A 26593-nucleotide genomic window follows, 5' to 3' on the forward strand; every position below is an offset into this window, starting at 1 on the left:
TCATTCTCTCCTTCCTAGCCAAGTGCGTGTCTTGTCACTTTATTACTGGCCTAGCGTGTGTTTTGTGACTTTCCTTCCTGGCCTTACGTGTGTTTCATTCTCTCCTTCCTAGCCTAGTGCGTGTCTTGGCACTTTATTACTGGCCTAGCGTGTATTTTGTGACTTTCCTTCCTGGCCTGACGTGTGTTTTATCTTTCTTCCTCCTGGCCTAGCCTGTGTGTTGTCACTTTCCTTCCTGGTCTGGCGCGTGTCATGTCACTTTTCTTCCTGGTTTGGCGCGTGTCTTGTCACTTTTCTTCCTGGCCTAGCATGTGCTTTGTTATTCCAGGAACGTCGTTCTACTATTGGCAGCCAGGTTCTGATGTCAACATCGTGGGACAGTGATCGACAGGACTGCGACTTTGTGCCCATGTACGTGCTGTGGAACTCTCCAAGTAAGTCTGATATCTCTTATGTCTCAAAGCTTTGAAGTAATAACGTACCTGTTAGTCTCACAAAACTATGACTTTGTCACGCAAGACTATAAATTTGTCATGTAATACTATGCCTTCGTACCTTTTTATGTCACGCAAGACTATAACTAAGCAAGACATAAGTGACGTACAGCGATGACTTTGTACCTATCTATGTCAGGCAGGACTATGATTTTCTACCTTTGTGTGTCACGCAGAACTGACTTATGTATGTCACGTAAGACTACGACTTTATACTCATGTATGCCACGCAAGACTGTGATTGTGTACCTATGTATATCACTCAAGACTATGACTTTAATGTGTCACGCACGACTGTGATTTTAAACCTGTGCATGTCACGCAAGACTATGACTTTGTACTTATGTATGTCACGCACGACTGTGATTGTGTACCTATGTATGTCACTCAAGACTGACTTTAATGTGTCACGCACGATTGTAATTTTGTACCTGTGCATGTCATTAAAGACTATGACTTTGTACTTATGCATGTCACGCACGACTGTGATTGTGTACCTATGTATGTCACTCAAGACTGACTTTAATGTGTCACGCACGATTGTAATTTTGTACCTGTGCATGTCACGCAAGACTATGACTTTGTTCCTATGTATGTCATAATGAATATTTTTCATTTTACTTGCAGGCGATCATCAGATCACAGACAAGATTCTTACGTCTCGAAGGTAAAACGATCGTGCCTAGTTTTTTTTTGTTAAATCAGAACCCTTTTAATACCAACATATACTGAAGGTTGCTCTCCTGAAAAAAAATAATTGAAAAGACTTGGAGCCCTTGTATGACAAGCATTAAAGTGTCGACAAACTTTCCCTTGAACCACTTTATTAGAATTCAGAGGCTCCAAGCTTCGCGGCGAAAACTACTCAGGGTATCCTTCATTAGAAATAGCTCTATATCCTCAGAATGTAGCTAGTCAAAAATAATGGGGGCGAGGATACAAAAAGAAAAACAAATTATGCGGGTTACATCCACACGACTTTGTGTAAGTTCATTTGTTGTCTGTCCGAGTTCTAAAAGGTCTGACGCTCGCCCGATGTCTCTTTTTTCTAACCAAAGCAGTGGTCCGACAAATCGTAGCTTGTATATATCTGGTCGATGATTCGCCAGTGAAACTCGTGCCATTTTTCCTCTAGTGTTATGCAGTCAGTTGTTGCCCACATACAGATCAACGATGTGGATAGCCCTATCACAATATTGTTGGACGAGCGTAACAGACAGAGGTCTTTGAACCCACACAAGCGATGGTAAGAACACCCGCCCTTCGGAAATTCTATAAAATATGTATGGAAGCTAAACTCCACAAGTTTTTTCCCCCTGCTTTATTTTTTGTATACAGCATATTGCTGCCTTTAGCCTCAGAAAATGTTCGAATGTTAACTAATACTAACGAGTCATTCATCCTATAGGAGCGTCTATCGTGAACTGCTTTTCCTGTCTCTAACTGCCTGCGGATCCGAACACATCGATGTCGGTAATGGTTCAGCCTGCTAGCCTGCTGTTTATTCGGAATTTACTGTTTTTGGAGTTTCCGGATTCCTGTGGAAGAGATTCCACAGGAATCTCGAAAGATTTCAAGAAGAGATTCCCCAGGAATCCCGAAACTCCTAAAACAGTGATTTCCGAATAAACACACCAAAGAGCTGGCTGGAATGCTAAGTAACTCCCAAATTAGTAAGAGTTTCCCTTACAGTACCAGCGGGTTCCTAGCTCTTAGAAATCACACCCATACATATGCTTTATTAGTTTTGTCTACAAATAGCAGGTCTATTGAGAACCGAAAGTGGACCTTCGGTCGTTGTTGGGGGATGCGTTCGCATTCACTCCACCCCCCCCCCCCCCCTCCCCTGGGTACGGGGCTGGGTTAATACACTATTTCTTATATAAGAACCATTCTTCTGTGGAACCTCGATTTAACGAACCCCTATATAACAAAGTCCTCGGTATAATCAACACTTACCTTCAACCCTGCCAAATTTACGGTAAAACGTATGAAACAGAACCTCGGCATAACGAACCCTCGATATAACGAACAGATGTCCCCAGTCCCTTGGCACTTCGTTAAATGTTAAATCCGAGGTTCCATTGAATAAGAGTGTATCACAACGTTCAGGCGAAAGACAAACCCAAACATGTGAATCATGTGAATATCATGTGAATTCCTCATCCTTTTCTTGTCAAGTCTCTGCCTCATAATATGCTGTACGCCGCTCCTGCATAATACCTCTATTTCCATCGGTAAATTCAAGCAAGTAACTGAAATACTTTCAAACATCATTAATGAAGTATCAGATTTTTATGTTTAATGGTAATTGTAAGTTTTTCCTTGCAATTAGACCCTTGAAATTCCAAATGTAAACAATGACAAAGAAGTTGCTGATTGATGTTCTTTAAATCTTCAGAGGCGTATGACCGCGAGTACCGAAAGTCCTACAAGCGCATCGTGGAGAACAAAGAGTACGTCGACAAACTGTGTACGGAGGACAAACCGCCGTCCGCGCGGGTAGTGTTCTGCAGGCGCTTGTTTACGCCACCCGCACTCCAGCCCAGGCTCCCGCACTTCCTCAACAACATGAACCTGCTATGAGCAGACAGGAAGCCCACGCAAAAGATAGGATCATTTACACGAGCAGACCTTGGTGTGAAAACGGGTAATTGAGCAGGGGTCCCAAAAAAGCACGTTGAGATACCACAGTTCACGCGGAGAAAAGGGCTGTTTACTAAAGCTCAGCGTGGATTTGGATTGGAGACACGCTAGCCCATATTGCTGTAAGGGAGGACAGCATAAGTACCCAAACCTGCTGAAAAACACAGGAAGCCCAAGTTGAGGAATGTACCTCTTGCAGAAGCACAGCTTGCTGTAAATTTGGCAACACAGGGATCCCGTGTAGTCTGCATACGGGACATAGCAGGGTTTACATTATTCTTAGCGGTTATACCCAAATACGACACAGGAAACCCAAGATCTTTTTCAGAGCCAATGGGACCGTCATGGTAAAAAGTTATACTTGGAGACAACACAGGAAACCCAAGCTCCCCTTCAGAGCCAATTTGGCCCTCAAGGTAAAAAGTTATACTTGGAGACAACACAGGAAACCCAAGCTCCCCTTCAGAGCCAATTGGGCCCTCAAGGTAACAAGTCACACTTGGAGACAACACAGGAAACCCAAGCTCCCCTTCAGAGCCAATTGGGCCCTCAAGGTAACAAGTTATATCCTGAGACAACACAGGAAACCCAAGCTCCCCTTCAGAGCCAATTGGGCCCTCAAGGTAACAAGTTATACTTGGAGACAACACAGGAAACTCAAGGTCCCTTTCAGAGCCAATTGGGCCCTCAAGGTAACAAGTCGCACTTGGAGACAACACAGGAAACCCAAGCTCCCCTTCAGAGCCAATTGGGCCCTCAAGGTAACAAGTCGCACTTGGAGACAACACAGGAAACCCAAGCTCCCCTTCAGAGCCAATTGGGCCCTCAAGGTAACAAGTTATACTTGGAGACAACACAGGAAACCCAAGCTCCCCTTCAGAGCCAATTGGGCCCTCAAGGTAACAAGTTATATCCTGAGACAACACAGGAAACCCAAGCTCCCCTTCAGAGCCAATTTGGCCCTCAAGGTAACAAGTTATATCCTAAGACAACACAGGAAACCCAAGCTCCCCTTCAGAGCCAATGAGGCCCTCAAGGTGTTAAGTTATACCCGGAGACAACACAGGAAACCCATGACCTGCTTCAGGGCGAATGATACAACTGTTGATACTGCTGACTGGGAGAGTACGAGGCTGACCGCTGACCGTAACAGTGCGTTCCGCGTCTGTCAACTTCTAGCCTTGTATAGCTAATGAAGACTTTAACATTACTATAATTTACAAAAGGGATCTTGTATTCTACATATCAAGATTTGATAGGTACACAGTCTTTACAAATTTATGCGTAGATTTTCCATTTTTTACTGCCTTTAATCTCTCCTATTTTAGCTATCTTGAATTCAACCTTAGTAGCATCCTAGAGTTAGATTTAATAGTTTATTTATCATTACTTAAAAATCCATATTTTATCTTATCTTTGTGGCTTGTCATTCTTGCACGACATATTTCTGGTGCAGGACATCTCAAACTATTGTGAAACAGATCTGTGATTGGTGCGTGAAACATCAGTGATTGGTGTGTTATAAATCTTTGATTGGTGCGTGGTCCATAAACTCTGATTGTAACGTCACACCTTTGACTGTTGTGAATATATTATCATTAAAACCCAACTGGAAGTCCACCACATAGTGCAATACACTTTGATAGGATGTAATATAATAGTGAAATAGTACTGTTTAAAAAATGTTGAAATATTTTGCTCGTTTTTGTATTGTATCTGTACATTTGACAGGCTAGTTGGATGCTTTTTAAAGCATTTATCTAGCCCTTGAGATGTTCCAGAAATAGTTCCCAACGGAGGAGATTCTCTCAGAGGTCTTGAAGGGGTTTCTCGAGTTACAGTGATTGTATGGAAACAAAATGTAGTTCCCAATTTCCTCCGTTGGCTGGGACTATTATATAACTGCTTTTCATGGAACCATACATAATTGTTTAAAATAACGACGACCCATGCATAATATATGCTATCTATAATCTCTAGAGGATGTCCTTATGCGAAATGAGATGACAGGAGAATTTAGAGAAATAAAAGTTATCAACTAAATAAATGTTCTAGTTTTCTTACTATATATAAGAAAACTATAATATAATAGCCTAGTTTATTAGCAATGAACGACTCAGTTCATTCAAGGAAAATGTTTAATTAAACATAATTACCCAGCCTGCGTAGCAAGCGTTTCTGGGGAGTTTCGAGCGAAGAATATGGCCGCGCAAAGAATGGGAAGAGAGTTTCCTCTTCTCCCCTCCCCCTTCTCTTTTTTGCTCTCGCCCCATTTTTCACGCGGCCATATTACTCGCTCACTCTCTTTTCCTGCTGAAACTCCACAGAAACGCTTGCTAAACAGACTAATATTTACCTGGATGAACTGAGTCGTTCATTTCTAAACTATACTATTATATTATACTAGTGGTTACCCGTGAAATATTTTAATCCTTCAATGTATATGGCTTCCTGGTGCTTTAGGGGAATAGTATGCGTCGTCGTAGGTTTGTTTACACATCTTCCGAAATTGTCTAGATTTTCCCTGTACGATGATATTTTTAGGGATAGGCTTATTACTGTATACTTTTAGTGTGTTTTTCTTGAGAGACACGAAGGTCTGAAGGTCATTAGTCCTTTAGCTCCGGGAAATAAATTATTTTTGTGCTTCTGTGGAATCTTGAAAATGGCGCCTTTGTGAGTGTGATCCTCTCGCTTACAAAAACGCACGAATTAGAACTTTTCTATCCGATAGAATCTTGAAATAAAAACCATTTTGTACACCTCCTCTCCGGAAATGTGTGGAAATGGCGTGGTTTCGGAGTTTTCTAGCTTAGCCGTTTTTTCGTAAAAGGTATACTATTTATGAAAGTAGACGGTTATAAGAAGACAATGCCGTAGCAGACCTCTAAATGTTTTTTTTTTTTTTTTTTGGGGGGGGGGGGGCACGGCCACGCCCCTACCGCTCATTTCCTTATACTTTTTGAAAATATTGAGGGGGAGGGGGAACGTGCCCCACCCAGTGCCCCACCCCCTGCTACGGGTCTGGAAGATTATTATAAGCACGAGGAATTTGTCTTTCTTGAACCTTTCGACTTCATAAAGCGGCCACACGTAGAAGAGGCATCACACTTCTATTAGGTATCAATAGTCATATAAGCCACCTTAAAGTCCCTGCAACTTCATAACACGGCCACACTCCTTCTCAACTATCTGCGCATGCTCAAGCTTCATCTCTCTCCTCCAATGATGTAACGTGTTGCTGGTCAGCCCAACATTGGCGAGCGTGTTTGCCTTATGATGTGGCAGAAACATAGTCTCTTTCACCCGAACTCCTGCGAACTGAAACAATTCCCGAAGGTAAGAGGTGTCCGATAACAGTCGTTCGACAGACACGAGTTTGTATCGATCAGGAGGAAGCTCGCTATTCATATTCAATAGCATACGCATGCACAATCGATACGCAGTCGTTTTGACATCGAAATGGCGCGAGTGATTACTCGTTTCAAGCGTGCTATAACTCGTTAGCAGCGAGTTTATAACTTCCCGGGGATCCCGTACTACGTGGACAAGTTTCAAGCGGTATGGTTTGACGCTGTTCTGAGATATTGACGTAAGATCGGACAAGGAATTCACGAAGACAGACTGCGCCACAACGAGGTTACTATGGCGACATGAACATGTGAGCCAATCAGAAGGCTTTTTATCTCGGTGGGTTGCATTCAGAAAACACGATGCAAAACTCGCGGATTTGTGCCTTCGAATACTTTCATTTGTAACGTTTGAAAGTAGAAGTTCACTTTCTTTGAAACGGCATCTGAATAAATTATCCAATAGAACATCCAGAAGAGGGTAGCCAACCGTAGGCACGTACTTCATGTAATACGACATTGGGCGGAGAATATCCGGCAAGTATAGCGCTTCCGAACCTTGCCCGAGAAGTCTGCCGACGCTCTCCGATAACATTCCGGGAGCTCCGATTACCAGAACCGCATCCCGACGAATGATGGAGTTAGGTTCTCGCAAGAAATCCTGCACGCCTACTATCCTTGAACTCAGCTCGCGTAAATCCCGGAATTCTTCCGAGCAAGTATCGACAATAGACAAGTCCAAATTTTGAATTTTGCGGGCATATCTTCCGAAGGAAGTTGCAAAGTCGATGAATTCAATTCCTACCAAAACAAAGGCGACAAAGGCTAGGCAACGTGCGAAAAAATGCCCAAATGGCTTCGATAACAAGCTGCACATGCTCTGTTTGTCCATCTGCTGACCCATTGGTTTCTTATGAAGAATTCCGTACTGGCAAGAAAAGAACCAAGTAACGTTTACCAGAAGAACGGAGGTATCCCCCTCTGATTGCAACAACGTTTATGGCCTAAGAATCAATGGGTAACAATGGAAAAGATGGCTTGGCCAGTAAACGTCTTGAAGTTTCTTCTGGCTCTTGACAGTAATCACGTGGATCACGGGGTGTGTGAAAATACGACATGCATCATCGACTCCATTGAAATATTCCTTGGGCTATATAGTTATTTCAACGCATAGTTCCAGGAAATAATGATAAAAACCCATATCGCCTTCCTTTCTCCATGATCTTCCAGGACTAAATTTACACAAATTAAAGGTCGTCACGGTTTAGTCTTGACTGTTGTGACCACTGATTCACACACATTAAAGGTCGTCACGGTTTTTGGGTCTTGACTGTTAGGACCACTGAACCGAGCAAAGGGCCAACCCCAATAAGTCACCACTCAGCCCTGGGACAATCAAGAAAGTCTCTTCCCGAAGAAATATAGTACACGGTAAAGGAAAGGTAAAGGATGATCTGGCCGATAACGATTGCTCCTTATATATGGATTTGCCGTCTTGATTTGTGACGGTTTTGGAAACCTGCTGAACGTTGCCATGGAAACACAGGTGACCCTTGTCAATCTGCCGGTTTAACACGGGTTACATAAGTGAGTATCGCAGGGAACGTACGGAGAGACGAGGGATCGGTTTCCGTTATATCGAAGCGAGGGAAAAATTTCATTATTATTATTTTTTTTTTTGGGGGGGAGGGTCATTTTTATGCATGCAGCTCACGTTTTTTCATGATAGTCTGTGTATTCTTGATAAGGCAAATGAAAAATCATAGAATACAAAAATAAAAGAAAATAACAAACCGTTAATAATTTCCCGGTATGTGTAATGATGAAGGCCCGTGGGAAAAGGCCTTGCTTGAGTCCTTCTTCAGGTCCGAAACGTTGACAAAATATCTCGATCCTGTTTTTGTCCTTCATTTTATTAATTGACATTTCCTCCTTTTCAATTTGACAATTGAATCTACTCCGGATTGAGAAACGTCGCTGTTTGTTCTTCTTTTCATTTATAATCCCAATCAACTGATCAAAATGTATTCTGTTACAAATTCAGAATTTATTTGACGGACGGGAGAATAGAAGCGGTTTTGACAAAAAAATGAGTGACGAGAGTTCTCATCGTGAAAAAAAAAATATATATATATATAATGCTCGTCAGGCCCGTACCCAGGGAGGGGGGGGGGGGGGGGTGCTGGTGGTACGAACGCACCTCCCTCTCTCCCCCCACAACGGCCGAAAGTCCACTTTTGGTTCTCAAGACGTGCCATTTGTAGACAAAACTAAAAATCATAAGCCAGATCACTCTGGTATGTAGCCAAATCCGAGAATAAACGTCCCGTGTCCCGTGGAGATGATGATAGACTTTATTAAAGTGTCGGAGACCGTCTAGCTCAGGAAACGAAGTCCCGGACTAATAGTAGTTTGAGTTCATTAGTGTCATTTATTATTTCACCATGCACATAAAGAGCTGCGTTTTTTTCGGCGATTACCAGTAAAATGTAAATAACCTGATACTTTTTTAAATTGCCGGCTAGGAGGTTTGAATCGTACCACTGAGTAGCATGGTCTGCACTCACTCTGAGATCTGAAATCAAGGTGCTAAGATCGCTTCCAGTGTAATAAATCTGATGATCATCAGCATACATGGATAAACTTCCATCAATGTGATAGCATAGGTCGTTCTGGAAAATATTCCATAATAGTGGACCTAGAGCAGAACCCTGTGGACATCCCCGATTGATATTCTTGTATTAGCTGACATGGCGGCCTAGGCGCACCCGGTTATTCCTTTCAGAAAGGTAGCTACCCAGTAGTGCTATCAAGTTCTCTTGGAAGCCGTAAGCTTTAAGCTTACTCAGAAGCAGTGGTGGATGAAGTGAATCAAAGGCTTTAGACATATCTGTTGAAAGGATGCTAACTGACAGTTTATTATCCCTTGCTTTTTTTCCAGCCTTCTATTAGATTGATCAGGGTCGTCTCACAGCTGTGTGATTTTCTGTATGCCGAGGAGTTAGTGAAAAAGTGTCTTTCAAAACCCTCTGCAGCATATAAGCTTTTCAAAGACCTTATCAACACAAGTCAAAACAGTAATGGGTCTATAGTTCTCCTTTGAATATTTCTCGTCTTCCTTGAATACCAGGGTCCAATCACCGAGCTTCCATGAGCCAGGCCACACCTTTGACTTGATGCATGAATTAAAAAGAGAAGAGGTCTAGCAAGCTCCGTTTCACCTATTTTTAGAAGTTTAGGGGGAATGGCATCACACCCAGCCGCTTTTCCAGGTTTAAGGGAGTGAAGTTACCTTAAAACCTGGCCTCCCGTGACAGGTCGCAGCTCACGGCAAGGAGTGGTGTTAGAACACACATCCAAGATGCGTATTGTGCTGGGATGATCCATGAAATCGTCAGGTGAAGACAATTTAGCCTTGTCGCCACCGATACCGTCTGCAATGGTGGAAAAGTAATCAGTATCTCAGCTACGCGACTTTGGTCTTTATACTGCAAAGGCATAAAGAAACCCTTTTTGTTCTTTCGGAGGTGGTTAGATTTTTATCAGAGAACTTCCTCCCTCCCACTCCCCCCCCCTCCCCCATGGAAAATTAGGTACGTTTTTTTCAAAATTTAGCTTCGCTTTGTGCAGTATTAAAAACCCATTGATTAACATCTATGCCAAAACTTACCTTTTCATGAGAGAATCTAATTTGATTTAGGCTGGGCCGTTCTTATTTTTGGATGGATCATTTTCTCACTGGATGAAGTCGATAAAAAATCGGAATTTTCCGACTCTTTTCCGAAAAATCTTCGGGATTGCGAAAGAGCTCACGAAAAACACACGCCATCTTTTTGGCCACGTTCTACGCGAGATTCAAAAGTCTTCCGGTAGTGTGTGCACTTTGGTTGGGGATAACACCAAACTGTCATCTCTAAATCCCCCAAAATGAGCACTGTAGAATCATACGGGCCTGCTTCACAAACTCTCACTTTCTTAGACACTGAGGAAGCAGATTTTGGCGCCGACACACAAGGAAGTGAGTACGAATTTCACGACTTTACAGTCCCTTCGCAGACACAAACGCAATCACAAGCGTCGCAACCAGAACCAAACCAACCGATTGTGCTAAACGGAACCGTCATAGAGAAGAAAGAAAATGTCCTAGCTAACGGTCCAGCCAATTCCGAAGCTAAAGACGGCGTCTCTAAGGTAGCGAACTCTTTGGGTGAGCTGAACTTCGAAGAAGAAGAAGACGAGACTTTTTACCAAAAAGATCTCCCAGCACATGCTTGCAGGTGTGTTATTTGAACTGCTATCTCTTTAAAATATCGGGTCTCAATTAGAAAAATATCGCTCCAGTAGACACAGCTTTCATACTTCCTTTGGTAACCCCAAATAAATACTCTTGGTAAGTTAATTGGTGTATTTCAAGGGTGTTTAGGGGATTTAAACAGGACTAACCCCGGGAAAAGTAGTCCCACTAAATCCTCGCAAAATTATATGTATTTTAACAAACCGTCTCTTGTAATTGTGTTAAGTTTGATTCATCATATTTTTCTTGTCCATTTATTTCCAGTTTGTTTTTATTGTATATGATGCGTCACTTGATCTTTCAAAATTATTGAGGTTGCTGTAGTTAGAAGATAGCTACATTCAAATGAATTAAAATCCTATCCAATTTGGAAGTTTGATTATATTAATTCGATATTTTAGATAACTTTTTATAGATAATATGCATTTTTTCTTATCTCTTTGATATTGGCCTTTAATTTGCATTTGGTTTGCATTGGCTTTGGTTTGCAACTGATGTTTATACTTGCTTAGATGTAATTAGCTCTCCTGAAAAGGACTTCCATGTCTGATAGTTACACTATTAAAAGAGTTCATCACTTGTTTGTTCTTATCTTCCACCACAAAGTGACAAGTGAAAAGCAAAATGAAATGAAATCTTTGGTGTTCGTAGCACAAATTACCATCCCAACACATGATCAACTCTGCTTTTCTTGTGACTACATTAACTTGTAAGAGCTGCTTTGTGCAGTTAACAAGTGTAAGCGTAAGCACTGTCACTAAAGATAGTATCACAGGCCAGGGTCCATCAGCATTTTTTTTTTAAGTCATCAATACAGGCTAATGTTGAGCAGTGAGAGACTTAAACCCTCCTCTCAGATCTTTCTGTGTAGCTCGTTTACTTTGCTCTACATCAATCTCTGCTGAAACAAGCTAATTTTGCAACCCCAAAATTGACCAATCACAGCGAACCATCTAGATTTTGGTGGCTAGGTCCAAAGCCCCGCTCGCTAACTTGCTCTTTTCTTTTGCGGACTTGAATGGGCTGAGTGTATTGTCTGTAAAACACCACAGAGAAAAGCTCTGGACATCCAGCTCAATGTCTTTATCCAAGAATACAAGGGATTTACAGTCCCTAATGTAGAGAGCCAAGTTTTTACACCTATTCAAAAATCCAAAGCCAACTTGACCTTGGTTTGAACCCGAGTACTCTTGATTAAGGAAGGAAGCCTATACCACTGAGCTTTCATATCCCCACTATTGCAAGGGATTTTTTAAGAGGTGAACAAGCAACAACTAATTGCCTTTTCCTTCCTTAGAATGTCACAGTTTTGCAATAATTCAGTAAATTGTACCAGTAATATTTTTGTTCTGGTAATTTTCAGGCTTATTTGGTAGATCTTTGTAGCTGGTTCACAATATTTGATAGAAGTGAAATAAATAAGATTTGTTCTGTATCTCATTTAAGAGACTGGTCTGGAAATCTTTTGAAAACAAAAATGATTCTGAAAGTCGTGTTAAGCAGTGGGCAGGGCTGTCCCTTTAAATGTCTCTTGAACTAGGTTGGCAAAGTCAAATAGTAGTCAAATAGCCAAAAGTAATAAAGCCAGTGGCATCAAATTGAGGAAATATAGCATGATCATATTAATAATGGATCGGGGGGGTCTTTATAAAATAATAGACTGGTTTGATCAACTAGTGGGTACCCATGAAACATTTACGTTTATTATGCAGTTCCTCTTTTCTTTTCCATTGTATTTCCCTTATTATTTATTTACCCTTTTTATAGACTGTTGTAAATGAGCTTGTGTACTGATTTTTATTTTAGGTACTGTGGGATCCACGATCCAGCGTCTGTTGTGATGTGCATTCAGTGCAAGAAATGGTTTTGCAATGGACGTGGTAACACTTCTGGAAGGTAAGGATTTGGATTTTAGCCATTTTTTGCTTTTGAGGAGTTTCATTACTGCAATGTAATATACCAAATAATCAAACTAAGGGGTTGTCCACACTAACACGATTCAAAAGTATCTGGATTCGTTTCGCCGTAAATGCATCACTTGATACGCATCCGCACTATTGTTTTCGCATCGCGTTCGCCTGGATCCAGCCGTCCACACTAACACTGATTCAAGACGGAAGGCCTAAACGTATCAGAAAGTATACTGATCCAAACGAATCTGTGTTAGTGTGGACGACATGTTAGTGTGGACGATGTGTTAGTGTGGACGACGTGTTAGTGTGGAGTATCATTTCCCTTTGATATGAACCTGATTTGACTTGATTGAGGAAAGCAACCTTTATGCATTTATCCTCTTTGTTATTTAAAACAACAACTAATAAAAATGTTTGTGTTTCTTTTTCTCCAGCCACATCATCAACCACTTGGTTCGTGCCAAACACAAGGAAGTCACCCTTCACAAGGACGGGCCTCTTGGCGAGACAGTCCTGGAGTGCTATAACTGCACATGCCGTAATGTGTTTCTCCTCGGCTTCATCCCAGCCAAGGCTGACTCAGTGGTTGTGCTACTTTGCCGGTAAATTAGACGAATTGTCCACATGTCAGGGCAGCATCTTAAGCGGTGCTTCTTAAATTTGACAACAGCTGTATTTTGTCACAAACATGTGACTGTAAAAATTAATAAATGTTGAGTATTGTTTGAAAAAAAATAAAGTACAAGACAGGGAGAAAATCATTGTTAACTCTACCACGTGGATCCTTTCTCTTAGGCAACCTTGTGCCACGCAAAGCAGTCTGAAGGACATGAATTGGTGAGTACCTGCAGATTTTACTATTTGTACAGTATTTTCAGTTCATTATTTCCAGGTTCAATATATTAAAATTCCTGAGAATGTGCTTCTGCTCAGTTTTTATGTTGGTGATCTTGGTAACACAATTTTATAATGAGTTTGCTGCATAGCAATATAATGCTCTATTATTCCCTTGTGAAACAATGTATCCTAAGTCAGTAACATGAATAATAGTTTTCATCGATTATGCCAAAAGAATTTTGGCTTGGAATAGAATACACAAAACCATATCATTATCAATATTGTATGATTGGATAGGGACAAAACATGGTGAATAACCATATTATAAGATCCCCCAAGCTCCACTATAACAAGAAAATTTGCATGGTCATTTAAGACTTGCAACTACATTACCACCATGCCATTATAAGTACATTATAAGTAATGTCTCTCTGCAAATTTAAAGAAAAATCATCTGTTATTTTTCATAAGCCTAAATGTAAGCCAACAGTGGTGAACTGACAGACTGATTGTATTGTGTAGGGACCAGACACAATGGCAGCCCCTCATCAATGACCGCTGCTTCTTGTCATGGCTCGTCAAGGTTCCGCCGGATGAAGACCAGTTACGTGCGAGACAGGTCCGCTCCTATTGGTCATTTAAATGTTTTTTTTTTCTGTCTCAATTGTTAAATCTTGATGTTTTTTCCCCACTCCTAGATCTCTGCTCAGCAAATCAACAAGCTTGAAGAGTTGTGGAAGGTAAAGGGACTAACTAATCCGGTCTAGTTAAAAATGTTCCTTTTCATTTTGTTATTTCAACTTGGTTAGATTTAAAATAAAGGCACCTGTAGTACTGTAGGATTGAGAAAGTTAGTCGGTATTTGTATAGCTTCTTTTGTCATTTTACCAACAGGATAGTCCAGACGCAAAACTGGAGGATCTTGATAAACCAGGAGTAGACGATGAGCCTCAGCTTGTGCTTTTGAGGTTTGTATGCAAGTAAAGGTTATTCTCTTCCATGCATAGAAGTGCAGTGTCAAGGATCTTGATCCATGCTACACTTTAAAACAATCAAAGATGCGAGTCTTTTTTGTGTATACTCTGCTTTCTATATTGCCAACACATAGATTTTTCTTTGACTGAAAGACTTTGGATAAATTAAATATGAAGTACAGTGTTCCTATACCTGTCCCCTTTGTCAAGTATATATGTCACCCATCTCTAATATTGTTTCCCCTCTTGCAGGTATGAGGACGCTTACCAGTACCAGAATATCTTTGGTCCTCTGGTCAAGCTTGAAGCCGACTATGACAAGAGGCTCAAGGAGTCACAGGTACTGTACTACACTCAAACATACAGTACGCACACTGTTTTTCAGGCATGCTTTTTGTTAACAGACCAATTAAAACACGAGCGCATTATCCTGGACTAATTGAGTCACTTCAGGTTTATAAACCTGCTACCATCTTGACTTGATAGTTATACACTATGCTCAGTACTGGTTTTCCAGTGAATAATTTAGAGTTTTATATACGATGCATCAGATTCTATTTTCAAGGTTGCATTAGGAAAGGATTGTTGATTGCTTCACCACAATTTTACATATTATGTGCTAAGTCTTTGAAAAGACTTTAGACAGCAGGGAGCCTTTATTTGACAAGGAATTTAAATATATTATAATAAATAATTTAATATAATTTTAATATATTTGTCATTGTCTATAATACTCTGATGCCATTTCACATTCAGACCCAAGGGGATATTGTTGTCAGATGGGACATCGGCCTGAACAAGAAGAGAATTGCTTTCTTCACCTTCCCCAAGACCAATGATGAGATGAGACTAATGCAGGGTGACGAGTTGCGGCTGCGGTACCTTGGAGAGCTTCACAAACCATGGCAGGGTGTTGGCCATGTCATCAAGATACCAAACAGTATCCACTACAATATTACAAAAGTATTTACTAATGATAACTATTTACTGACTTTGCCTGGGCTCTTATCTCCAAGTATTCCAATTGTCTACTCAGTGTACTCTTTTCTTAGATCAAATCTTTTTTTTTTTTTTTGCATGAAAATGAATCAATGCAAATATTCCAGTAGCAAACTATTTCGCCATAAGAATGTCTCCATTCTTTTGTTGAAGCATAAAATAATTTTAAGAAAATGATGTTTTCTAAAGTAATTATATATTTCATATTCAAACCAAAGCAACACAAGTCAGACGCAAATTTTTTTTTTTCCAAAAGAAGAAAGTTGCATGCATGTTTGTTTCCTTAACACTATTCAGACTTTGGTGAGGAGGTTGGCATTGAGCTGCGCAGTAACGTTGGTGCCCCTACTGAGTGTACACACAACTTTGTTGTGGATTTTGTGTGGAAATCAACATCATTTGATAGGTATGGTCACAAGACATATGTAATCAGTTGTGCATTTCGTTTGGACATTAATTATTGCAGTACTTGGTACAGCATGCTTAGAGTTGAAACACAAGGACTCAGATCTCAAGGATCCATACCAGGTTTATCAGCCTAGCCACCATCTCCCCTTTAATTAGCCACTTAATGTTTTATAAAAAGCTCCTGACATAAATGCTCTTTTTTCGCCCTGCTTTCACCTGGTGAAATGTGTGAAACATGACTATAGAATACCTGTTAGATGCTGACAGCGTGTTTGGTGTAGGATGCAGGCTGGCATGAAGACGTTTGCTGTAGATGAGACATCTGTCAGTGGGTATGTCTACCATAAGCTGCTCGGCCACGAAGTGGAGGAGCAGATGGTCAAGTGTCAACTGCCCAAGAGGTACCGCACAATGAACCTTTTTGTAAGCAATAAGTTGCACTAAAGACATCCTCTAACATACAGTACCTTGGATGTTTCTGGAAAAAACTAGTCCAATAATAAAAGCCTGTACTTGCCTCTTGCTTGAGACTTTAGCACAATGCTTATGAGACGTAGACCCCTGTCAGAGACTTATTAGTGTGTCTACTAAAATATATCAATGTTCTTGATTTGTTTTACTAAGGAATACTTATTATTAAATTTACATGTGGCTGATTTGATGAAATAAAGTATAATCATATCTATAAATCAATAGCTGCTTTTTGAGAAAGAATATTGTCCTTTACAATCTTTTTGAACATATTATTGATCTGGATTGTTTTCCTTGTGAATTGAGTTTGCTCCAGATTTCTTGAATCTTCAGATTTCTTTATCTAAACTATAAATGCTGATGGTGCTGTCCCTTGTGGAATACAACTACATAAGGGAATAATGTGAATATGTCAACAGGTTCTCTGCTCCTGGTTTGCCTGAGCTAAATCACTCCCAGGTGTACGCCGTCAAGACAGTGCTGCAAAGGCCACTTAGCCTCATCCAGGTAAAATGTGGCCATCATGGAGACAAATTCGCTTTAGAATCACAGTAGTATGAATTATATAACCCAGATTTTATATGCAAATTGGCTTTGGTATATTCTAATAATACTGTACTAACATAAGCACAAAATATAAGGCATGTTTTAAGACTTCCAGAACAAAACACAGTGTCTAATGTATATTGTTCATGGAGACAGTATTCTATATAATCACATACTGTAGATAATGGTTGCCATAAAGATTCCATCTCTCGCAGTGTTAGAAATCTGTTATTGTACTGTATCAAATGTACTGTATGGTTGTCATCTAGGGTCCTCCAGGAACTGGCAAGACTGTCACCTCTGCCTCTATTGTACACCACCTGGCCAAGCAAAACAATGGGTAAGTTCTAATGCTACGTACTGTCTCTTCCAGGGTAACCCTTAAAGTCATCTGTCTGCTCTGTAACATCCAATGGCCTTCTGTATCAACCAGGCACTTCTTACGATACTGGCTGGTGACCGAGTGACATCCAGTGTTAGCTTGAATTAACCTATGTATCTCTTGTTGTTACATAGACAAATGCTTGTGTGTTAACCCAGTAACATCCATTGTTACCTTGACTTAACCCATTTTTTGTTGTTATGTAGGCAAGTGGTTGTGTGTTTACCTAGGAACATCCAATGTTATCTTGAATTAACCTGTCTCTTTTTATTTTGTAGCCAAGTGCTTGTGTGTGCACCCAGTAACATTGCTGTTGATCAGTTGACTGAGAAGATCCACAAGACTGGCCTGAAAGTGGTGCGACTTTGTGCCAAAAGTCGGGAAGCCATTGACTCCCCTGTGGGGTTCTTGGCTTTGCACAACCAAGTGCGCAACATGGACAGTGTCCCAGAGCTGCAGAAGCTACAGCAATTGAAGGATGAGCTTGGGGAGCTGTCTGCGACAGATGAGAAGCGTTATCGCACCCTGAAGAGGAACTGTGAGCGTGAACTCTTGCAGGTCAGAAGGATTTTGATAATTGGTTTCCTGTTTCTGAATTGCCAACAATTAATCACACAATGGGCAAGTAATCTGTTTGAATGTGAGGGTTGTTATGTTATTCTGATGGTGCTTGTGTATAATACGCAGCATGCTGATGGGATTTGCACCACCAGTGTGGATGTGATGGTCGTCATGTCATTGTGTTGGTGATGGCATATGATCAACTGCATGCTGATGTGATCTGCATACCTGTGTGTAGTGCATGTGATGGTCGTCATGTCATTGTGTTGGTGATGGCATATGATCCACTGCATGCTGATGAGATCTGCATACCTGTGTGTAGTGCATGTGATGGTCGTCATATCATGGTGTTGGTGATGGCATATGATCCACAGCATGCTGTGATCTGCATACCTGTGTGTAGTGCATGTTATGGTCACCACGTCATTCTGATGGTGCTAGTGTATAATCCACAGCATGCTGACGTGATCTGCACCACCTGTGTGGGTGCCGGAGACCCTCGTCTGTCCAAGTTCCGCTTCAGGACTGTCTTGATCGATGAGTCGACACAGGCCACTGAGCCCGAGTGCATGGTTCCTGTGGTGCTGGGCTGCAAACAGCTCATCCTTGTGGGTGATCACTGCCAACTTGGACCTGTTGTCATGTGCAAGAAAGCAGCCAAGTAAGATTAGCTTTTTTTCAGTTTTTTTTGTCTTTTACTTGATTAACAATAATCTATTGCATGCATAGAAGTTACTCACTTGAATAAGATGTTTGAAATGGATAGTTATGTGAATAACAGAATTCATTCTTGTTAAGGCATGCAGAGAAAAAACAACTCAAGTTCAAAATATGTTTAAAGCCCCGGCTAAGCTACGCATGACATGTTGCCTGCATGTCTCCTAGTTTAGCCACCCAGAGAGACGTTGTGGCGGGCGACAAATCTTGTACCATGTTTCTGGGATAGTTGAGAAACATTTTCATGTCGCGCTCTACATGATTTCTCACGCACATCATGTTTTTGGCAGTTGCTAAAATAGGAAACATTCAGGAGACATGTTGCATGCTACAAGTCGTGCTGGATATGCCAATTAAGCCAGGCACCAAATAGTTTTTACTACGAGTTCCAATATTCAAATTCTTGTGAATATAGGAGAATAATATTGAAAACTGCTGTAGGGGAGTTGCCCTTCGTTTCTTTCAATTTTTCTTGATGGCTTGTGTTTGTAATTTCAGTGCTGGCCTGTCTCAGTCCTTGTTTGAGCGTCTCGTGGTGCTGGGGATCCGGCCAATCAGGCTGCAAGTCCAGTACCGTATGCACCCTGTCCTCAGTGAATTCCCCTCCAATCTCTTCTACGATGGCACCCTCCAGAATGGTGTGACACTGGGTATGTTGCCTAACGTCAGATACTTAAGATACAGATCATCAGATACAGATAGAAACAGAACTATACTTATGTATAGTTTGGAAGACATAAGGAAACAACAACGAGAATATTGCACTCCGTGTCCATTGTATAAAACATAATGCTTCTGTTATTGTAACCTTTCAAGTTTTGATAGTCTCTTGAAATGCTGTGCTTGTGTACATCAAAGTGATGTTGTCTTACTCTATTGTAGCTGAGAGACAACAGCCTGGGGTGGACTTCCCTTGGCCCATACCGGACAAGCCAATGTTCTTCTACACCACCATGGGTCAAGAGGAGATTGCATCATCTGGCACGTCTTATCTTAACAGGTGATACTTAGGGTTCGATTTTTGCACTTGCTTACCTCAGCTACAATACAGCACGTCTTATCTTAACAGGTAATAATTAGGGTTTGATTTTTGCACTTGCTTACCTCAGCTACAGTACTGCAGCCTCAAATGCTGTTGGGAGAAGCACCCCTAACTTACTGTACCCAATTAAAAAATCTCTCTGGTTCTATTTATTTTATATGCTCTATGCTTTGTTCTATGCTGTTGGTAGAAGTACCCCTAACTTATCCCGGATAAAAAATCTGGTGCTATTTATGTTATATGCTATGTTCTACTCTAGGTTATGTTCTATGCTCTATGCTATGTTTTATGCTTTTCGTAGAAGCACCCCTAACTTACCCAGTTAAAAAATCCCCTGATGCTATTTATGTTATATGCTCTATCCTATGTTCTACCCTAGGTTCTACCCTACCCTAGGTTATCCTATGTTCTACCCGGGTGGTATTTATGCTGTAGTCTAAAGACCTATATTGTGTGTTGACAGGACTGAAGCTGCTAATGTGGAGAAAATAGTGACACGATTCCTGAGAGCAGGTATCAAGCCAGAGCAGATCGGTGTCATTACACCATACGAGGGGCAGAGGGCATACATTGTGCAGTACATGCAGTTCAGTGGATCCCTCCATGCCAACTTATACATGGTGAGATAATCATTAGCCATGAACTGTGTCCTCCATTTCAAAGCCTGCACTCTCTTTATAACACTCTCTTATATTTTAAACTCCCATAAATATTTCCTATAAGTGGACACCTCAATGTAACTAACACTTTTTGGCCCAAGGGTATAAGTTGTATGACAGTTCTCTGTAGTGTTGAATAAGCAAAAAGAGAAAATTACTGGTGGAAACAAGTCCTTGATGTTTTAGTACTATTTGGAACTAGGCCTTGAATGTTTTTTAATGTTTTCAGGAGGTAGAAGTCGCTAGTGTGGATGCTTTCCAGGGAAGAGAGAAGGACTACATCATCTTGTCCTGTGTCAGGTCCAATGAACACCAGGGAATTGGCTTCCTCAACGATCCGCGGCGTCTGAATGTCGCACTGACCAGGGCCAAGTATGTCTGATTCTGTATGATTGTTCTCATTGCAACCTAGTTACTACCCAAGTTGTAGTTTGGATAACAGTGAAACAACAAAGAGGAAGAAAGATGAACCCTTCTTATTTGAATGATCCACTTCCAAGGTTGTCCCTAAGCAAAGTCTTCCCGGTGAGATCACTAACTGAAGTATGTCTGTGGAGCATGTTTGTTAAACATAGAAGCTCTTAATGTAGCCAGCGCTATAGTATTTTCTAGGACACCAGCAAAGACCGGTGGCCTTCCCCTCCCCTTATTATCCCTTTGTAAGATTAAGCGTGGCTGTTTTTCTCTTGTATTTCAGGTATGGTATCATTGTAATTGGGAACCCGAAAATCCTTTCTCGGGTAAGTGCAGTTACAGAACAATGTATTCAGCCAAAAATATTTTTCGTAAACCTCACTTAACTCACATATGCTTGTTTTTTCAGCAACCCCTGTGGAATCACTTGTTGAACTACTACAAGGAGAACAAGGCTCTTGTAGAGGGTATGCAGACTTGCTACAGCACTTTTAAAATTACTTCTCTCTATTTATTGCTAATGCTGACTTTGTCATGTTTTGTTCAGGACCCTTGAGTGAACATTTCTATTCAGTTGTCTCTATGTTTTTTCTAGGCCCTTTGAGCAAACCTATCCACTTCTCTGGACTTATCGCTAATGCTGACTTTCCATGTTTTACCCAGGTCCTTTGAACAACTTGAAGGAGAGCATGATTCAGTTCAGTAAGCCCCGCAAGCTGGTCAACAGGACCAATCCGGTAATGCCCTATGCTTCTCATATATGTGCCTTCCCATCTACTGTACCTACATCTGAGCTTATAACATTAAGACAGAAAGTCCCTATGGCACTCCCTCTATTAAATCCCCTCCCTTGTTTTGAACTTGATAAAATTGTAGGCAATACAATGTGCAGCAGAAAACGGCTTACTCTGAAGGGGTATTTTAATGGATTTGAGTAAGTTGGGGCTCGAGTTCAAGTTCATTTGAAAATGTACAGCATACCGCTAACTCCTTGTCTAGTTTCCGGAAAGTAATAATCGTTTTTATTTTTTCACAATAAAACTTATAATTCCAATAGCTGTCTTCTGAATTAATGGGGATTCAGTAAGGTTATGACCACATTTGTTTAAATTCTCAGGGTGGTCGTTTCATGAGCACTACAATGTTCGATGCCCGTGAGGCTCTCATCCCAGGAGGCGTCTATGACAGGCAGATTCCACGCATGGACCCAGCTGCCTTCCATGACAACTACTACCGCACCCATGATAGGCTTGGCTACATTGGGTCAGAGCGTGGCATCCCACCGGCAGCAGCAGCCAGCATCCCTGTACCAGTTGGGATGTTCATACCACCCGTGCCCCCGCCCCATCATCATTCCTATTTCGGACAGGTAAGGGGTTGACCTTCAAAACACCTGATTCCCCTTCTCGAAAGATTAAGGGGCCATCCACACTAACACGGATTTGTTTGGATCTGTATACTTTTTGATACATTTAGGCCTTCCGTCCACACAAACACGCTCGCTGGATCCAGCGGATCCGGATACTTTTGAAAACGCTGTCGAAAGTGAATAAAAATGAATCTGTATACTTTGGTCGGTAGTGTTTACGGTCGAATCCGTATCAAAATGAAAACGATGGCGTCATATCGCAGGCACGTCTGCTGCTTTGAGCACGCACATATCGTAAAAATGACGTTTCCCCGTACCTTTCAGCGTTTTCAAACGTTTGTATCCGTGTTAGTGTGGACAGCTTGTTCCAGGCGAACACGCTGCGAAAACAATACTGTGGACGTGAACCAAGTAATGCGTTATTGGCAAACGAATCCGGAAACTTTTGAATCCGTGTTGTTTCTAGTTTGGCTTCTACACCTTGTAGATTATATATGGATGACTTTATTGTTACACATTTGATAAATGTTGGCAAAAGTTTCCATCTGTTCATACGTACACATTCTTAGGGTCCAGAATAGGAGAAATCTGGAGAAAAAATGTTGGCAAAAGTTTCCATCTGTTCATACGTACACATTCTTAGGGTCCAGAATAGGAAAAACAAACTGTGATTTACTGTAGCCTATAAGAATGCCAATCAACACCCTCTTTGTTAATTAATTAAATTTGAAAAAAAAAATGACACTCGGTATTGTACAGGAGCATAAAATGTTTTGGGCGTGATTGGCCCTCTTTTTTAAGGCCTAGAAAGCTTGGCGCACAGTGACTGACCTTTTTTCGATGTGCAACAGAACACTGATCAATTTGTTTCCGGTATATGCCACCTAACATTTTAATTGTTTATTCAGCCGATGGGTCGCATGCCTCATGGAGGGCGTATGCCTCAGCAGCCACAGCGCCCACGTGGACAGCGCCAGCCCCAGCCACATATGCCGTACCATCACCACATCCCGGCCAGCCAGGCAAGCCAGGTACTTGTATACAGTACATACCACTAGTGTAGATTGCCAGGTACATATGTATACCACGAGGCTTACGTGGAGCGAGCCAGGCAAGCCAGGTACGTGTATACATAGCACTAGTGTAGATTGCCAGGTACATATGTATACCACGAGGCTTACGTGAAGCGAGCCAGGCAAGCCAGGTACTTGTATACAGTACATACCACTAGTGTAGATTGCCAGGTACATATGTATACCACGAGGCTTACGTGAAGCGAGCCAGGCAAGCCAGGTACTTGTATACAGTACATACCACTAGTGTAGATTGCCAGGTACATGTGTATACCACGAGGCTTACGTGGAGCGAGCCAGGCAAGCCAGGTACTTGTATACAGTACATACCACTAGTGTAGATTGCCAGGTTCATATGAATACCACGAGGCTTACGTGGAGCCAGCCAGGCAAGCCAGGTACGTGTATACATACCACTAGTGTAGATTGCCAGGTACATATGTATACCACAAGGCTTACGTGGAGCCAGCCAGGCAAGCCAGGTACTTGTATACAGTACATACCACTAGTGTAGATTGCCAGGTACATATGAATACCACGAGGCTTACGTGGAGCCAGCCAGGCAAGCCAGGTACGTGTATACATACCACTAGTGTAGATTGCCAGGTACATATGTATACCACAAGGCTTACGTGGAGCCAGCCAGGCAAGCCAGGTACTTGTATACAGTACATACCACTAGTGTAGATTGCCAGGTACATATGTATACCACGAGGCTTACGTGGAGCGAGCCAGGCAAGCCAGGTACGTGTATACATACCACTAGTGTAGATTGCCAGGTACATATGTATACCACGAGGCTTACGTGGAGCGAGCCAGGCAAGCCAGGTACGTGTATACATACCACTAGTGTAGATTGCCAGGTACATATGTATACCACAAGGCTTACGTGGAGCCAGCCAGGCAAGCCAGGTACTTGTATACAGTACATACCACTAGTGTAGATTGCCAGGTACATATGTATACCACGAGGCTTACGTGGAGCGAGCCAGGCAAGCCAGGTACGTGTATACATACCACTAGTGTAGATTGCCAGGTACATATGTATACCACGAGGCTTACGTGGAGCGAGCCAGGCAAGCCAGGTACGTGTATACATAGCACTAGTGTAGATTGCCAGGTACATATGAATACCACGAGGCTTACGTGGAGCGAGCCAGGCAAGCTAGGTACGTGTATACATAGCACTAGTGTAGATTGCCAGGTACATATGAATACCACGAGGCTTACGTGGAGCCAGCCAGGCAAGCCAGGTACGTGTATACATACCACTAGTGTAGATTGCCAGGTACATATGTATACCACAAGGCTTACGTGGATCCAGCCAGGCAAGCCAGGTACGTGTATACATAGCACTAGTGTAGATTGCCGGGTACATATGTATACCACGAGGCTTACGTGGAGCCAGCCAGGCAAGCCAGGTACGTGTATACATAGCAGTCTACTCCTAGTTACCCTCAGGTTTAATGTATTGAATATCTTATATTTCATTTAAAGAGAATAGTATTGTAATCAACCCAGTAATTCACCCTTTGCCTTGTCGTTTCTCCTCAGGACGCGTCTCAGCCACTGTCCCAGGGGCCACTGACCCAGGGTGGCATGTCAATGAGTCAGCCAATGGCTTCACAGCCCCTCTCGCAGCCTGACCTATCCCAGGTAATACACACATCCCCGCCTGACACCTTTCGGCCCACTACCCGATGTGTCTTGAAGACCCTGAATCCGCCTTGCTTGGCGGTTTATTTAGAGTATCAACTATGAGTTCACATCGATCTTTGGTATTGTTTTCCCGAACAGGACAGCTACATGGGTGACGACTTCAACCTGAAGTCCCAGGCCGATGCCGTCCTCTCTCAGGACTCCACGTATCAGGGAGATCGCGGCGGCTACCTCAACTCGCAGCCGGACTACGCGTCCCAGCCGAACTACGCCTCACAGTACTAGTACTGCTTCCCAAGCAGTCCCCGAGGCCCGCTACCATCGGCGGCCGCCGGGATCTCCGTGGCGACATCGCCATCAGTGCCATTTGGAGGAGAGAAGTGATGCGCATGGGAGGAGTCCAAGGGCGAGAACAGTGGAGGGAATGAAGCCCCCTCAGCTTGCTGTGCGCGAAGCAAGCGAAAGTTGTCTCAAGATGTTATCCCTCAAGAAGTTCCTACCCCGTGAATTGGGGTCTTGTGCGACGTTGAGTTCGCACTGGTTTTGTTTTTAAAATGTTCCTGATAATCTCTGGACCGAATACTACTTTTCAGTCTTACTTCACTGTTAAAAAGCAATCGGCAGCGACCTCTTGCTCATATTGCAATGTGTGCGGCTTTGTTATCTAGGCCAAGAATATGCAACTCGTGAAAGAAACGATGAGATTTTTCCAGTGTCTTTGCTTTATGTTATCTTTGGGCAAACCTACAATGTAAATCGTGGACATGTTTTTGGCTTCTTGTCATCTTTGGGTAATTCTATGGAGTTTGTTGAAGAAACAGTGAACTTTGCCCTCTGTCTTCTAGTCTTAATATCCTGACCGTAACCTCGGTATTAATTTTTCGGATGTGAGGTCATATACTCGGGACTTCGTTGAATACTTGAAGCATTGGATTACGAAATGCATGTGACCCACGTCCATGATCTGGGTGGGAATGCCAGGCGCGGTGTTCAAGAGAACGGACCAAGGCAACTATTTACAAGGACGACGTTTACTCAGATAGACATTTAAATAAAGCAATTCTATTGGAGAAAGTTTAAGCGAATGTAAAGGTAAAAGATTCTACGTGAAGTGCTGAATGGAGTATGATAGTTTACGAGAATTAAAGGCCAATGACTTGCCGGATTTAATAGTTTATTCGAAATGTTTGGTGAATAGGCAAATACGTTTGATTCCTCGCTATAATGATGTTGTTTGATATAACAAAGTAACACGCGGCCAAGGTTTTAAAAGTGAACTAGCCACGAGCAGCAGCAGAGTGGACGAGGTCGCGCGTTCTTTGGGTGAGAGGCCGGTGAAAAGCTCTCCTCTTTTTTATCCCTTTCGCTCCCCTATATACTACTGTGTGCACTCGATACATTGTTGTCACATCGACTATTTGGACTTGTCTATTTACGGCTACTCATGATTTTCATGTTAGTGCAAAATGTAGTTGTAGTATGGTTCATAAAAAGGATCCTCGATTAGAAGATTCACTGGATCGAGAAGAGATTGACTAGTGTCCACTGTCTAAATCTTGAATAAAGTCTTCATCTTAAAACGATTAGCCTCTGTTTATACTGATGAATGAGTTTTCCTTGGGTTTTCTGCTGTGAATATGAGCGGGAGTCATAGAGCAGAAGAGTTCATGCCCAAAACCCGACTTTTTACTGGGATGCCTGTGGTAGCCCAGTCAAAATGCAACTGGTTTTCAAAAACCCGTGAAATACTATTAAGTTTACTTAATACTAATACACTATGTCTTT

General features: G+C 42.0%; 3 protein-coding genes across 4 annotated transcripts in view; 2 read left to right on the forward strand and 1 right to left on the reverse strand.

Annotated features, from left to right (window-relative positions):
* Window positions 1–5183, forward strand: part of LOC5518160 (C-myc promoter-binding protein) — a 40460-nt gene extending 35277 nt beyond the window's left edge. Inside the window, exons 36-40 of one of the 2 annotated variants that reach the window (XM_032362665.2) lie at window positions 329–434; window positions 1122–1161; window positions 1630–1740; window positions 1903–1967; window positions 2896–5183. In XM_032362665.2, the coding sequence (XP_032218556.1) occupies window positions 329–434; window positions 1122–1161; window positions 1630–1740; window positions 1903–1967; window positions 2896–3080 (507 nt within the window). In that variant the 3' untranslated portion in view covers window positions 3081–5183. The remainder of the gene's footprint in view (window positions 1–328; window positions 435–1121; window positions 1162–1629; window positions 1741–1902; window positions 1968–2895) is intronic. The other variant, XM_048727706.1, reaches the window with a different exon arrangement.
* An 884-nt stretch (window positions 5184–6067) lies between these two features.
* LOC116601854 lies at window positions 6068–7997 on the reverse strand. The gene has a single exon (XM_032362652.2). The coding sequence runs from the start codon at window positions 7392–7394 to the stop codon at window positions 6285–6287; it is 1110 nt and encodes a 369-aa protein (XP_032218543.1). The 5' UTR covers window positions 7395–7997; the 3' UTR covers window positions 6068–6284.
* Window positions 7998–10296: 2299 nt separating this feature from the next.
* Window positions 10297–26391, forward strand: LOC116601852 (regulator of nonsense transcripts 1). The gene is made up of 26 exons (XM_048727619.1): window positions 10297–10767; window positions 12591–12680; window positions 13132–13299; window positions 13493–13534; window positions 14057–14153; window positions 14233–14274; window positions 14429–14502; window positions 14761–14848; window positions 15265–15448; window positions 15805–15913; window positions 16197–16316; window positions 16806–16893; window positions 17202–17272; window positions 17593–17872; window positions 18331–18536; window positions 19091–19242; window positions 19475–19592; window positions 20098–20254; window positions 20523–20665; window positions 20991–21033; window positions 21117–21174; window positions 21371–21444; window positions 21825–22076; window positions 22985–23107; window positions 24704–24805; window positions 24947–26391. The coding sequence occupies exons 1-26, from the start codon at window positions 10418–10420 to the stop codon at window positions 25091–25093; spliced, it is 3378 nt and encodes a 1125-aa protein (XP_048583576.1). The 5' UTR covers window positions 10297–10417; the 3' UTR covers window positions 25094–26391.
* The last annotated feature ends 202 nt before the right edge of the window (window positions 26392–26593 follow it).

This window comes from Nematostella vectensis, chromosome 5 (genome assembly GCF_932526225.1).
Source record: "Nematostella vectensis chromosome 5, jaNemVect1.1, whole genome shotgun sequence".
NCBI classification, from domain to species: Eukaryota; Metazoa; Cnidaria; class Anthozoa; order Actiniaria; family Edwardsiidae; genus Nematostella; species Nematostella vectensis.

Bases quoted from the DNA above. Each gene is read 5' to 3' on its own strand.
- LOC116601854 (XM_032362652.2), bottom strand. From the start codon at position 7,394: ATGGGTCAGCAGATGGACAAACAGAGCATGTGCAGCTTGTTATCGAAG.
- LOC116601852 (XM_048727619.1), top strand. From the start codon at position 10,418: ATGAGCACTGTAGAATCATACGGGCCTGCTTCACAAACTCTCACTTTC. The intron at 14,849-15,264 runs GTACTGTACTAC...TTTCACATTCAG, and splicing joins AGAGGCTCAAGGAGTCACAG to ACCCAAGGGGATATTGTTGT. The intron at 15,914-16,196 runs GTATGGTCACAA...TGTTTGGTGTAG, and splicing joins AAATCAACATCATTTGATAG to GATGCAGGCTGGCATGAAGA.